Raw genomic sequence first — 13,715 nt, forward strand, 5'->3', positions numbered from 1 at the left:
CACAGGTGGGGCCAGTGAGATGGCTCGGTGGGGAAAGGTGCTGGCCACCCAAGTCTGGCCGGCTGAGTTCAATCCCCAGCACCTACGTAAAGGTGGAGGGAGAGAACTGTCTCCAGAGTTGTCCTCTGACCTCCCTATGTGTACCATGACACATGCACACTACATAACTATATGTAAGAAAACTCTTTTCTTATACTTCCCGTAAGTATTGGGATGGAGCTCAGAGCTTTGTGCATGTTTGACAGGATCTCTATTCAAAACTATTCCAAAGCCTTAATGTTTTTTTTTTACCCCCAGACAGGGACTCCCTTCACAGCCCAGGCTGGCTTTGAACTCACAATCCTTCTGCCTCAGCCTCCTGTGTGCTGGAATCACAGGTGTCTAGTACCACACCTAACTAAACTCTTTCTCTAACTTAAAAATACATTTAGTGTGTGTGTGTGTGTGTGTGTGTGTGTGTGTGTGTGTGTGTGTGTGTGTGTACAGTGGTATGTCGGGAGGTCAGAGGGCCACTCTAGGGTTGTTCTTGCCTGCAGCCTATGGAATCAGGGGCTTGAACTCAGACCAGTGAGCGAGTGCCTCTAAACTGAGCCATTTTGCCCTGCCCACTTTAAGTGCTGATGAGAAAAAGCCGTAGGCATTTCCCCCCATAACGCTGTATACATGGCTCTTCCTTCCTGCCTCCTGCCACCCACAGATGCAATTGCCCCATCAAAGCACGCCAGGCCAGGCCTGAGCCACATCCATCCACACTCATTTCAACTTGCTGCTCGGAGTATGCAAGGCCTGTATCACTGTCGCAAGACTGACATTGGAGGAGCATCTCAGGGGCAGAGCGTCACAGCCCACGGTGACAGTGTCCTTCCCTGGGTTCTCACCCTGTCTCCTTGACAGCATGTCCCTTACTGAGTGACTGCTGCTACCCCCTCAAAGCCAATGGCAATCTTCCAGTGGCAACTCTGGAGGCATCCTGCAGTTGGGGGCGGGGCTTCCCACAGCTGCAGCCAAGCACACAGGAGCATATTCAGAAGCTGTGAGACCAGGCGTCCCATGCTGCACACACATTAGGTCTGGATACCAAGACAGAGTATGGCTTGTGTATATGTGTGGGTGGCGGGGGGGTGGGGGGGTGGTGGTGGTGCCGCCAGGGATCAAATCTAGGGTCTGTGCAAGGCCGAGTGTGTGAGCTCTACCCTCCGAGCCGTATCCCCTGCCCTCCAGATTTTAAAAACTCTGACATCATTGAGTGCCGGCTTGGTAAAAGGCCAGGATGGCAGCTGACCAAGAAAACCAAGGTTGATGCCAAAGATGTGGCAGCCTGCACAGAAATGGCTTGATCCGGTGTTACTCACTGGATGTGAGGCTGAAGAAAGACTACAGTGGCTTCTAGATCCCACAGTGGGACAGTCTGAACCAGTTTAAATGCAAGAAGCCCTGGAGTGTTCACAGAGCACAGGTGAGCAACCCAATACATGTTTGTTTGTTTTGGTTTTCAAGACAGGGTTTCTCTGTGTAGCCCCGGCTGTCCTAGAGCTCTTTCTGTAGACCAGGCTGGCCTTGAACTCAGAGGTCCATCAGCCTCTGCCTTCTGAGTATCCAGATTAAAGGCATGCACCACCACTGCCCAGCACAACCCAACATTTAAATGCATGCATGTATGGGTGTATGTATGTATGTGTGACTGTGTACAGGTAGGAATGCATGCAGATGTTTGTGCTTATATAAGGGTGCATGTGAATATAGGTGAATGTGTGTATATAAAAGTATATCACACACACACACACACAACACACACACACAACACACACACACATAGGTGCATCTGTCCATGTGTGTAGACTCATGTTTGTATGTAGGCCATACTGTGCATGCACAGCCAGCTTGCTGGGTTCACGCCTAAGGGAGGTGGGGACAGGCTGATGGTTCCTCACCTTGCACTGGCATTGGCCGTTGGTCTTGTTGCAGTCCGGATCGAAGCCCTGACTGACAGCACAGTGACAAGGACCACACACCGGGTTCCCCCACCAGCCTTTGGGGCATGGAAGGTCAACTCTGATGGAGACATAAGGTGACAGATGAAGGACACTCCAGAGTTTTGTGCCCTCATCCCTGCCTTCAGGGGGCCACATTCCCAGCCAGGCTCTGTCTACAAACATACTGTTTAAAGTGATGTTTTTCTCCGTGCATCCATCTATCTTAGTGAGGGCCTCAGGTTAGTGTGGAATAAAGGCACGGTGAGGATGGCATCTGTTTGTACCTCTCCGGGAAGATGGGGGCAGAAGCCAAGAGGGCCATGGGGCAGTGTCACGGGCTCCCTTACTTGTTCTCGCAGTACTGCCCATAGTGGCCGGGCCCACATTCGCATGAGTAGCCTCGAGGACTGTTGGGGGAGCGCACGCAGGCCGCGACATGCTTGCAGGGGTTCAGGAGACACGCGTCCACACACTTTCTTCCAAAGTAGCCTGTGGGGACAGGGCCAGCGTGACCTCTACACCAAGGCTTCTCTGCATCCCATGCTTCCCGAAGCTGACAGTTCCTGCCGCTCAGGAGGAGGGAACAGCAGCCTCCCCTCCAGGTCACAGGAGACAGACTGGGAAAACATGGAAGGCACCTAGCCCGGGCCAGGGGAGGGCTGGATGTAGGGGTGTGGTTCCTGGGTATTCCAGACACATGGGAGATGGGGGCTATCAATGAATACCTTCGATGCTTCTCCACCCACCAAATTCAAAGGTGGCCAGTGAAATGTGTCACTTTTTCAAATATGTCACTTTACACTGACTATTCTAACTGCACTTTGAGATTAAAGTCCCGAATGTTCCTAGGCTGAGAAAGAAAAAGCAAGGCTTTTTCAAGTAGAAAGGCTTTCTGAGGGGAGTTGGGAGATGGAAAGAAGGTCTCCCTTTGTAGCCCAGGCTGGCCTGGAATTCACCATGCAGCCCAGGCTGGCCCAGAACTCACTATACAGCCTACACTGACTTCAAACTTGCAGTTTTCCTGCCACGACTGATATTTCCTCCCAAGTGCTGATATTATAGGTTCGAGTCACTATGCATGGCACAGAGGACACTTCTCATGAAACAGCTCAGGGCCCTGTAGTCTCACTGGTTTGACCTAGGAAGTGGCCAGCCCAAATCAGCCTCCCCAGAGGCACCATAGCCACCACAGGCTCCTCCATGATGGTGTGAAGCAAGGGCCCTACCTCTGTCACAGACGCAGGAATAGCTGTCCCAGGTGTCCCGGCAGTGGCTGTGTGGAGGGCAGGGGCTTGAGGCACATGGGTCCTCCACGTCACAGCCATCCTTGACCCTGACCTTGAGGGCGTCATTCATGTTCAGGGTGGCAATGTTGGTAGATGTCTCCCCCATCCTCACGCCCTGCATTTAAAAAGTGGGGGCAGCCGGACTCAGTCTCAAGAGTGGTAGAATTAGAGGGTATACCCCAGAGGGTAAGGAGAAGTTAAGAGAGTCCCCAAATTCTCTCCCAATCTGAACAACTCTTCTTATCCCCACAGCCTGGAGGCCAGAGACGTGGGCAATGCTGGGTCACACAGCATGGCCAGCGGCAAAGGAATGTGTGATTCGTGTCCACTGCGGGAGGGCTGTGAGTGGGACAGGGCTTAGCTGCTCCCTTGCCAGCTGTGGGACACCTGTGTGGATGTGAAGCTGGACCAGCCATGGCAGAAGCAAGAGGCTGAAGGCTGGGGTTTTGGGGGTCGGATCCCTGGCATAAGGGGAGCTAGGAGGGAAGGTGGGAGTGAGCAGGAAACATGAGTTAAAGTCTGGGGTGCCTACTAGGTGGATCATTTCATTGCCAAAGACTAACCGAAGAGCCATACCAACTGTAGTGATGGAGGCCTGAGCCATCCCAGCTGGCAGAGATGCAGCACCATGCCCGCCATACCTGCATACAGCCTCGGAAACCACGGCGCACAGACAACTTGTCCTCGGACACACCTCCGATGACAATAGTCCGCATCTTCAACCCAGGAAGCTGGTTCCCAATCTGCACCGTGCTCTACATGGAAAGGATGGGGGGGGGGGTCATGTCTCTGGGCACACCTTCCCAATGGGAGGAATGTGTTCAAGACTAAGGCAGGGGGACAGGAACCATCTCCCTAGAGCCTAAAGGAAGGCTTCTGGAGGAAAACAGGCAGACTGTATGTGGTACACAGGGCATGGGATCCAGGTGGTCAGTGGGGAAGACATGGGCAACTCTCCTACCCCATGATGGGCACAGCACCAAAAATGCCATGGTGGGGGAATGAGTTGGGTAAACAGGGACATCTAACTCAACAGCTGTGCACTCTTAGAATGTGGTGCAAGGCAAGCTAGATTCCAAGGCCCTCGTGAATCACTAGGCATTCTCTCAGTATGTGGTATCTTCTGACATGTGCCATGTTCTCTGGCAGAAACTGCAGAAACCAGTCTGGTTTAGTGAGCATTCTGAGGGAGCTGTCTGGAGACTGCTGCATACAGCTGGGACAGATGTGTATCTGTGTCTTCCAGGCCCTCAGGGCCCTGGTCTTTTCCAGCTTAATTCTCTATTTCCCTTTCCAGGAAATACTTAGGCAGAGGCACAGGGCTGAACAACGAGATGCTACTCAAAGTAACTTCGTCAAGAGCATGCTCTGCAAAGGTACCCGAAGCACCATGATGGGAGACCCAGGTGGGCAGAGCCCAACTCCAGACTACAGACATGTCCTCAGTATACATGGACTAGAAGATACAAAGCCAGGGAGGCCCACCAGTGTTTCTCCAAACCTGAAAGGTCCCTGCAGGTGCTGGTGTATCGAGCGTCATTGTGCTTTCCCATGGGCTGATGAAGGAACTGTTCCCAGCAGAGTACAGGTACATACTCACCTGGTCCATCCCATAGTCCAAGGTCATGACTGCCAGGTATTTGATGTCCTTGCCCTCCTTGGCGCTCCTCAGTTCTATTAGCAGGTGATGCCATTCTCCATCACTTATACGGGACTTGGACAGCTGCATGGATGCCACGTCGGAGGGACCGTGGGAGACCTCAAACTGGATGTAGCTGTTGAGAATCTGTAGGGCAGAAAGAGCCACACCAACTGACTGGTGCAGTTACAGCAACATGGAAAGCATTCTGTAGACATCTAATAACATAGCCATGCAGACAGACTTAGGACATGGCACCAGAGTGAAAAAAAAATTAAAAATTAGGAGCCAGGCATGGTGGTGCCCACCTGTGATCCCAGGACTTGGTGGAACAGCAGGAATGATCCTGAGTTTGGAGACAGCTTATTCTAAATAGCAAGTTTCAGGCCAGCCTGGGCTACGTAGTGAGACTATCTCAAAAGAGAGAGGAAAAAGAAAACAAAGACAGACACAGATTTGGCTGGGAATGTAGCTCAGAGGTAGAGCACTTGCCTGGCCATGTAAGGCCTGGGCTTTGCTCCCTAACAACACACACACACACACACACACACACACACACACACACACACACAAAATTTGGTACAATTTTAGTTTGTCAAGATCTAGTCTTAAGACATGAATGAAAATCAAGAGTATTGCACCTGGCCTAGAACGGTGTTTTAAATGAATGCAGTTAAGGCCAGCTGCAGTGGTGCATGCTTTTAATCCCAACACTTGAGAGGCAGGGGCAGGGGCAGGGAAAGGGGTAGGGCCCAGAAGCAGAGGGGTAGAGGCAGGGCAAGTGGATCTTCATGTGTTTGAGATCATCCTGGTCTACACAATGAGCTCCAGGCCAGCCATGACAAAAGAAAAAAATTTAAAAAGAAAAGAAAAGAAAGAAATGCAGCTGGGGGCTGGCAAGATGGCTTAGGGGGTAAGGGCACTTGCTGCCAAGCCCAATGACCCCAGCTAGATGCCTGAGACTCGCAAGATGGAAAGACAGGACTGACTTCCACAAGTCGTCCTCTGGGTCCCATAGGCACACTATGACACATACATGCACACATATAATTACATAAAGAAATACATAAATGTCAAAATTTTAAATTAATGCAGCTGGAGCAATGCCCAGATGATGATGATGATGATAATGATTTTGACTTGACAGAGAACTGGGTGAGTTGGACCATCGTCCTCCTCCTGTGAGTTAGGACACCTGTGTGAAGGTCTGAGTGACAGAGCAGAGTTGCAGGGCTGAGGCCAGGGAGAAGGAAGCTGCAGCTCTGCTTGGGGCTGCGTCCCCCAGGGCCACCAGCTGGTGTTGAAGACTCAGCTGCAGCAAGAGCTGAAGAGGGTCGTGCAGGCCGATGGGAAAAAGATAAGAGTTCCCATCCCGACCAAGCTGCATGGGCAGGCGTCTTCAAGGCTTAGCATGCTGAAGGGTTAGACACTTGGAGTAAACAGGAAACAGAGCGGATCGTGCAGGGACAGAAGCCTGGCTTTGACTCTCTGTGACTGTACTAACATGTTCTGGGGCAACTAGTTCCCCTGGCTGCTGCCAACAACAAGCAGGGCGACAAGGACACCCGTTCCCTCTAGATTTTCAGTGCGATGTCTAGCACTCAATCAAAATATCCCAAAGTATGAGGACACAGGAGCATGTCTAAAAACACAGAGGAGAGCAGAACGGACCCACAGGGATGACGGAATCATCAGAACCAGGCTTGTAAGCAGTCATGAGAGCCACAGACAGACTCGGGGGCCAGCAGACTCTTGTTTCTGGCTGGCTGTGTAACACTCCAGAAGGATCAAGCCACCACATGGAAGAAAAAACAGACAGCAGGGCTATGGCTTATGTAAGATGGTCACAGTTAAAGATAATGCCCACCAAAATGAGACTTAGATTGAAAAGCCACCGACCATGACACACCTGAAATGTAAAGACACAGAAAACGTTGAAAGTAAAAAGATGGACACAGCCGGGCAGTGGTGGTGCACGCCTTTAATCTCAGCACTCAGGAGACAGAGGCAGGCAGATCTCTGAGTTCGAGACCAGCCTGGACTACAGATCTAGTTCCAGGACAGCCAAGGCTACACAGAGGAACTTTGTCTTGAAAAACAGAAACTAAAATAAGAGGATGGAGAGACACACTATAGACAGAAGGGCTGGTGTGGCTGTATTTGTAGACAGAGCACTTGAAGGCAAGCATCATCACTAGAAAGAAAAGGGCTCTCCCATTGACACCAGAGTCAGTCTGCCAGGAAACAAAACAGCCAAGCACTGAAGTCCAGATACAGACTGACACAATAATAGGCATAAACCTGGAAATGGCATAGTATTTTTAGAGGTTTGATTTTGGTTTTCTGAGACAGGGCTTCAGACAGCCCATACTGGCCTCCAACTTCCTATGTGAGCCCAGGATGACCTTTTAGTTTCTGATCTTTTGGCCTCCACTTCCTAAGTGCTGGGATTACAGGCATGTGACACTACTACACCTGGTTTATGTGGTGCTGGGAATCCAACCAAGGGCCTTGTAGACATGCGCTAGGCAGGCAATCTACCCACCGAGCTACGCCGCCAGCCCGACGCAGTCTGTTTAAACACAATTAATGCCACTGTCTTGACATGAGAGGATCTCTTTGCAGCTCCTTGCTAGACAGCTGCAGACCACACATTCTTCTCCAGTACACACGGAATGTTGACGAATACTGGCTGCATCCAGGCTTGAAAGCAAGTCTCGACACATTTCCAAGGACTCAACTCACTGGGCCCAAGTTGTGTGGCCTCCGACCATGTTAGGAACAGTTATCAAAAGGTTCTCATACACAGTGCCTCGTGCTGGCTAACTCAGAGTCCTCCACAGGCCCCAGAGGAAGCCCTGATGAAGAGGACTAACGTCATGATTGCTGCCTCTTGACTTTGCCAACAGTTGATTTCGGGAGGTAATTTTCACCTTTTTACATATTGCTTCCTTTGGCTCACAGAGGTCTTCTGGGCTGTTCTCTCTCTCACTGGCCTTCCTGGCAAAACCCCGAAGTGAGAGATCAACAATGAAAATGAAAATGCCATGTGCCTACAGCCAAAGGAGAAGCCGTGAACAAACCCCCAGGACAGGGACAGGAGCTGCCGCCCATCTTGGACTGCTCCCCGATTGAAGATGGGTGCCAACAACTGTGTGACTGTTCCGCTTGACAATGCAGGGGGACTTGGGGTGCCTGAGAGCAATTATCCAAATTGTCTGGGCTTTGGACTGTCATGGGGTGGGGACATTCACACAGGAGTGTCAGGAGGCCACATGTCACACAAAACACAACCAGAAAATTCCTGGGATGCCCGGTAGACCTGCCTCTGGGAATCATACTGAAGTGGTCTCAGGTTACCCCTGAGGTCTACAGGACCCCTCAAGGCCATCTTTGGTGCACCCAGTCTTCCTGGCTGCAGTCCCTGAATTTGTGGATGAGCTACCAAACGTAACTACTCAGCCAGGCCTAACCCTGCTGAACGCAGCCCTTTTTTCCTACAGGTACAGTAATGAGAGCCTGTGAGCGCCCATCATCACCGAATCGAAACAGCCAATTTAATGTGTTCCGACAGAGAAACACCCACAGAGAAATGCCATCCCCAGGCAGAACGGGTGCTTCCAAGTTCAGCTCAAAGTGAGCTTCTGGGGCAGCGGGTAAACTTGTGAAATTACAGCTAATGAGAGAGGAATAATGACAGCCACAATTACCCTTGACGCACACGCCAACACCTCCCAACCCAGTGGGATGCTAGAGCCATGACCCCAGGTGAGTGGGCAGGCAGGGGCCAGAGGCAGGCTTCTGTCTGGGCTGATGGCCCCACCCTCCTGCCAGGGCAAGGAATCTATCAAAGGGCCCTATGACCTCCAGCAGAGACCTGGGAGAGGGGAGGGCTCTGGTGTTCCTGTCTCCTCCCATTCTCTGAGCAGAGCCCTGCTCCAAGGTGGTGAGAGGGTCCTCTGGCTGACCCAGGACCCACGGGGCCTAGATTACACAGCCTCTAGCCTCAGTTTCCCCTCATGCAGAATGGGAGCTTGGTGTAGACGCTCCTTAGAGTCCACCTCTCCCTGACCATCTCCGATCCACCCCAACTGCCTGACTGGGAAGGAAGAATGAGGATCGAGGGCCCAGGAAGTGGAAGAAACAAGCCATGACTCTTTGTGGACATGGGGACAGCAGCAGCCATGAGTACCAGTTCCAGCAGCCACCACCTCCAGAGCTGTAATCTTGGGACAGAAGTGCTATGGGTTTCACATGTCAGTGTGGCCAGACTCCTCAGGAAAAGAAGAAACTGATATGTAGCAGAGACTGTGCTAAAGGGAAGGAAGGAGAAAGGGGAAAGAGGATGGCCTATAGGAGGGCAGTTCATGGGTACTAGCGCCCATTAAATGCACTCACACACGGACACATACAGAGACATGCATGCACTCGTGCATAAACATACACACACGTATGGGCACACATGCACAAACATACATACACATATGGACACGTGCACTCAGACATGTACACAAATGTGCATACAAACATATACACACAGTCATGAACACATGCAAGCACAGACACGTGCATAATGACATGCACAGATGTACACACAGATGCACGCATACACATATGCCCAGACACATTCACATACATAGGCAGACACAAGCACACAAAGAGACATAGGCACACATGCACGTGCTTACATATACATACTTTGGAAAAGCCTGGAAGAAAGAAAGAAACACCCAGTTATTAATTCCTCCAGATTGGAGACCAAGTTCCTGGCTTGGGTATGATTCTCCTAAGTGACGATTGATCCCCTGGGATTTTTGTACATCAGGAGGATATTAAATCCAAGGAGAACTAAAGATGGAGAATTCCGATCCTGCCCAGAAATCATGGGCCATGGTTTGTACGAGAGAGTCTGTCTGGTCAGTGTGAACGGGAACTGTCAGAGACACAAAGGCAGAGAACGAGTTGCGGGCTTGGTGGGAATCTCCAGGCCAAGCAGTGATTCCCAGACTGGGCTCATTCTAACCACCTCAAAAACCTCACGGTGAGCATAGGATAGGGGATCTCTCTACCGCACTGCCAGTGAAGAGGTGGTGAGGCGAGCTCAGTGAGGAAGCACCGGGTGATCCTCCTTGGTACCTCTGGCTCCAACAACCTATCACAAACTGCCTGTGATGCAGGAGATAAGCAAACGTGTGAACGGAGTGCCTGAAGATCACTTCTAAAAATGTTCAAGGACTCTGACCTAAGGTTTCAAACAAGCCCAACAGTAAAGAGGAAAAAAATGAAGAAAACACACATGTGGCGTGATGCGGTGGGTCCCCGAAAGCCCTCTAGGCAGGGGCCTGGCGTATGGTAGCATGCAGGTTTAATATGGAGGTAAGGGGCTTGCAGTCTGAACTGATGGGGAATCACTCACTGCATCTGATGCAACCCTTTGCCTTCTGCTCTCAAAGGCTGTGAATCTAGCCAGGAAAAAAGGTCGAATTCCAGGCAGGACAGATCAGAGCTGCTGTCTAGGGCAAGTTACACAGAGCCGGCAGCTCCACGGTTACACGCTCCAGCCCGTGGCTATGGTCAAAGGAAGCGGGCGCTAGAAAGGAACTCCACGGGAGCCATTAGCTCTATACGATCTCTGTACTTCCCCTCTCCTAAAGGGCACAATGGCGCGGCTGCCGGAGTCACCCATATTTCCCTTCTGTGTTCTCTCCGTCCACCATAGGGCAGGCAGAGGAGGAGGTAGGTGAGTGGCAGGTGCCCTTTATAGGCATCCTGGAAAGCCCCTCTGTCTGGTTTTCTTCCTGAGGGCTCCTGTCTGCTCTGCAGGGACCCGCGTGGCTCACAGACACACTCACCTGGAGATGGAGCCTGGAAGATGTGCCAGCTGTGGCCTCCATCAACACGCCATCCTCCTTCCGGGTCCGGAACATGAGCCCCAGGTACCAAGGCACAGAGATGGTGATGTCTAGGTCGCTCCAAGACACAACGCTCTCGCCACTGAAGCGCTGCGGGTGTGGCATAACTGCAGATACAGACCAGGACCTCAGGCACGTCCCCGAAATCAGGCAGAGAGCATCTTCTCAGCCACCAGCCAGGTGAGGAAGGGGTCTTCCACGTTAACCCAAATGCCAGCCCCAGACTTGTATCTGTGCTCGGTAACTACCCTAAGAACCCAGCATCGGACTGGGTAGATGCCCACCATGGCTTTTGTACAGCCCACTGGGCAAAGAAGCCCCGAGGATTGCCAGACACATCCAGAGTGAGGCAAGGGGCACCCAAGATGGATGGATGACAGTCAAGGGGTGGTTCTGTGGTATTTGGGACATGGAGTAGGTTCAGGTTTCGGTTGGGTGGGTGGCACCATTCCCTGGGCAGGGGATCATGGCTTGTACAGTGAAGAAAGCGAGCTGGGCGCTAGCATGCCTTGTTCTCTGCTCTTGATTATGGTGACTGTGTGATGTCACCAGTTCTCTCCAAGCTCTCCTGCTGTGACATCCCCATCATGAGGGACTTACTATGGTCTGGAACGGTGAGCCAAATAAACCCTTTAGCCCTTAAATTGCTTCTGTCAGAGTATTTTATCACAGCAAGGAAAGACACTAAGATTCCCCTCGAACCCTGCAGCATCTCCTGGAGATGAGCGGGAGGTTGTCTTCCATGCTCCTCACAAGGCCCCATCAGCAGCAGCTGCCGGGAGAGGCCCCCCGAGAACTCCATGAGGCTCCGGTGTGTCCCCACAGTCACCTTGCTCTTCTGACCCTCATGGTCACCTGCCTTTACATCCTTTAGAGCTGGCCCCAGGCCCTGGACCTGTATCCCCACCTCCTTCAGACTGCTTATTGCCTGTGTCCCCCCGCCCCCAGCTACACCACTGTAGTTTGTGGGGAAGGGACAGATGCTTACCTTGTTCACAGTTCTTCCCACCGAAGCGGAGTGGACATTCGCACAGGTATGTGTTCCACCTGTTCACACAGGTGCCCCCGTTCTGGCACGAGGTCCCATCGCAGAAGTTCCTCTGAGAAGCACAGCCTGCGGGGGCAGAGGGTATTGTCTGGCCTTGAGTTGAAGACCCCAAGGCAACTTCTCTTAAGGAGCTGCGCCATTCCCCGCCCTGGCCCACTCATGAGCGCCATCAGCTGGAGACAGCCAGCCGGGAATCTGCTGGCCATGGTGAGAACCCCAGACCGGGGTGTGTGGAATTCTCTGCCCCACCCATATCTGAGATTCAGGGATTCCATGCCATCCCAGAGTCGGATCTAACCATCTGGTGACAAGTTCAAGATCTTAGGATTGTGTGTCCAGGTAAACGATGTACCCAACATCGAGGACACAGCAAACTGCAGGCACTGTGGTCATGCCCACCAAGCCAAGCTCTGTACCCAATCCCAAGAGGTCTTCACTCACAGGTAGGTACGTTGCAAGAACTCTCTGGGAGGTAAAGCAGCCCTTCTGTACCTGGTATGCTCACAGATGTCCATGCTAGTCCTACACACCCAGGGGCCGTGAATACCTGCCCTGGTGCCATTGTTGGCAATGAACGCAGCCATGTCCACAATCCTGCCATCGACGGACAGGTTTCGCATGCATCCCACAAACTGTCGGCTATGCACGGGGAAGTCTTCTGGCAGGTTGGGGACACCACCCAGGAGCAGAGGTCCAGTCAGATCCAGTGACCTGGAAAGGCAAAGCCGCTTTCTGTGGTATCAGGTCCCCGTCACTGCCGTAACATCGTGACTACTGCTAAGGCTTCGATCACAGAGCAGGTACAAGCCCAAGGCAGATGACTGGGGGTCGGGACAAAGTCAACCCTGCTCCAGGGTCGCTAGTTGCTCCTCACAGCTTCTCTGGGCCTCAGCTTCCTTACACCTGCATCCCTTCCCGAAAAACGGGTGTTTGGGGGTAACTAAGGCCCACCTACTGAGTCCCACTCTGCAGTAGAGGGAAGCATCCCGTAGTTCCTTGGCTCTCTAGGGAAAAAAGTGTAATTAGAACAGAACTCCGGCTCCAGCAGGGGGCAGCTGAGGTCCCAGGTAGGGCTCTAGGCCCAAGAAGGCACAGTTCACCAAGACAGTGAAGGAAGTTAAGCGAGGACGTGACCTTCATCATGTTCACCTGAACATGACCTTCAACGGGGATAGACTCAGGGCCAAGGGCAGTGGTAGAAGCCTGTAATCTGGCCCTAAGGATACAGAGGCTAGAGAATTGGAAGTTGGAGGACAGCCTGGGCCACATAGGAAGACATCATCTCAAAACAAAAATCAAACAAAAGTTTTATCTATTTATGTATATGGGTGTTTTGTCTGCATGGACACTTGCACACCAGAAGAGAATACCAGATCCCATGGGACTACAGTTTTAGACAGTGGTGAGCTGCCATGTGGGTGCAGAGATTTTTGAACTCAGGACCTCTGAAAGAACAGCTAATGCTTTTAACTGCTGAGCCATCTCTCCAGCCCTAAACCCCAATGTTCTATAGTCCATCTACACCCGATCAGGTAGACAGAGCAGGAGTAGCTTCTCACCTTTTGAGGCTGATGCTATCAAAAGAAAAAAAAAGTGAGGCTGACCCTGCACGTGGCTGTTAGAATTGCTTTGTCCTGAGTTAAAAGAATCCCTGGGAGACCCAAAACCAGCAAGGACACCCAGCCACTTCTGCCTCACGGGGACTGGCAAACCAGGGAGACAAGGCAACAATGACCAGTTGCTCAGACTGACTGACTTCTGAATGGTGGCTCACTGCTTAGCCCAGGCTGGCCTTGAATTCATATGTAGACCAGGCTACGTAGACTCTCAATTCATGTGCCCCCGCCTCCCAAGTGC

At 51.9% G+C, this 13,715-nt stretch overlaps 1 protein-coding gene across 3 annotated transcripts in view; it reads right to left on the reverse strand.

Annotated features, from left to right (window-relative positions):
* Celsr1 (cadherin EGF LAG seven-pass G-type receptor 1) overlaps positions 1-13,715 on the reverse strand; it is a 142,009-nt gene that overhangs the window by 29,434 nt on the left and 98,860 nt on the right. For all 3 annotated transcript variants that reach the window (XM_052748569.1, XM_052748570.1, XM_052748568.1), the window contains exons 7-14: positions 12,406-12,569; positions 11,799-11,924; positions 10,751-10,917; positions 4,860-5,045; positions 3,901-4,014; positions 3,200-3,374; positions 2,321-2,462; positions 1,932-2,052 (exon numbers count right to left, since the gene is read on the reverse strand). In XM_052748569.1, the coding sequence (XP_052604529.1) occupies positions 1,932-2,052; positions 2,321-2,462; positions 3,200-3,374; positions 3,901-4,014; positions 4,860-5,045; positions 10,751-10,917; positions 11,799-11,924; positions 12,406-12,569 (1,195 nt within the window). The remainder of the gene's footprint in view (positions 1-1,931; positions 2,053-2,320; positions 2,463-3,199; positions 3,375-3,900; positions 4,015-4,859; positions 5,046-10,750; positions 10,918-11,798; positions 11,925-12,405; positions 12,570-13,715) is intronic.

Source organism: Peromyscus californicus, unplaced genomic scaffold (assembly GCF_007827085.1).
Source record: "Peromyscus californicus insignis strain IS unplaced genomic scaffold, ASM782708v3 Scaffold_20__1_contigs__length_68692818, whole genome shotgun sequence".
In the NCBI taxonomy this organism is placed as follows: domain Eukaryota; kingdom Metazoa; phylum Chordata; class Mammalia; order Rodentia; family Cricetidae; genus Peromyscus; species Peromyscus californicus.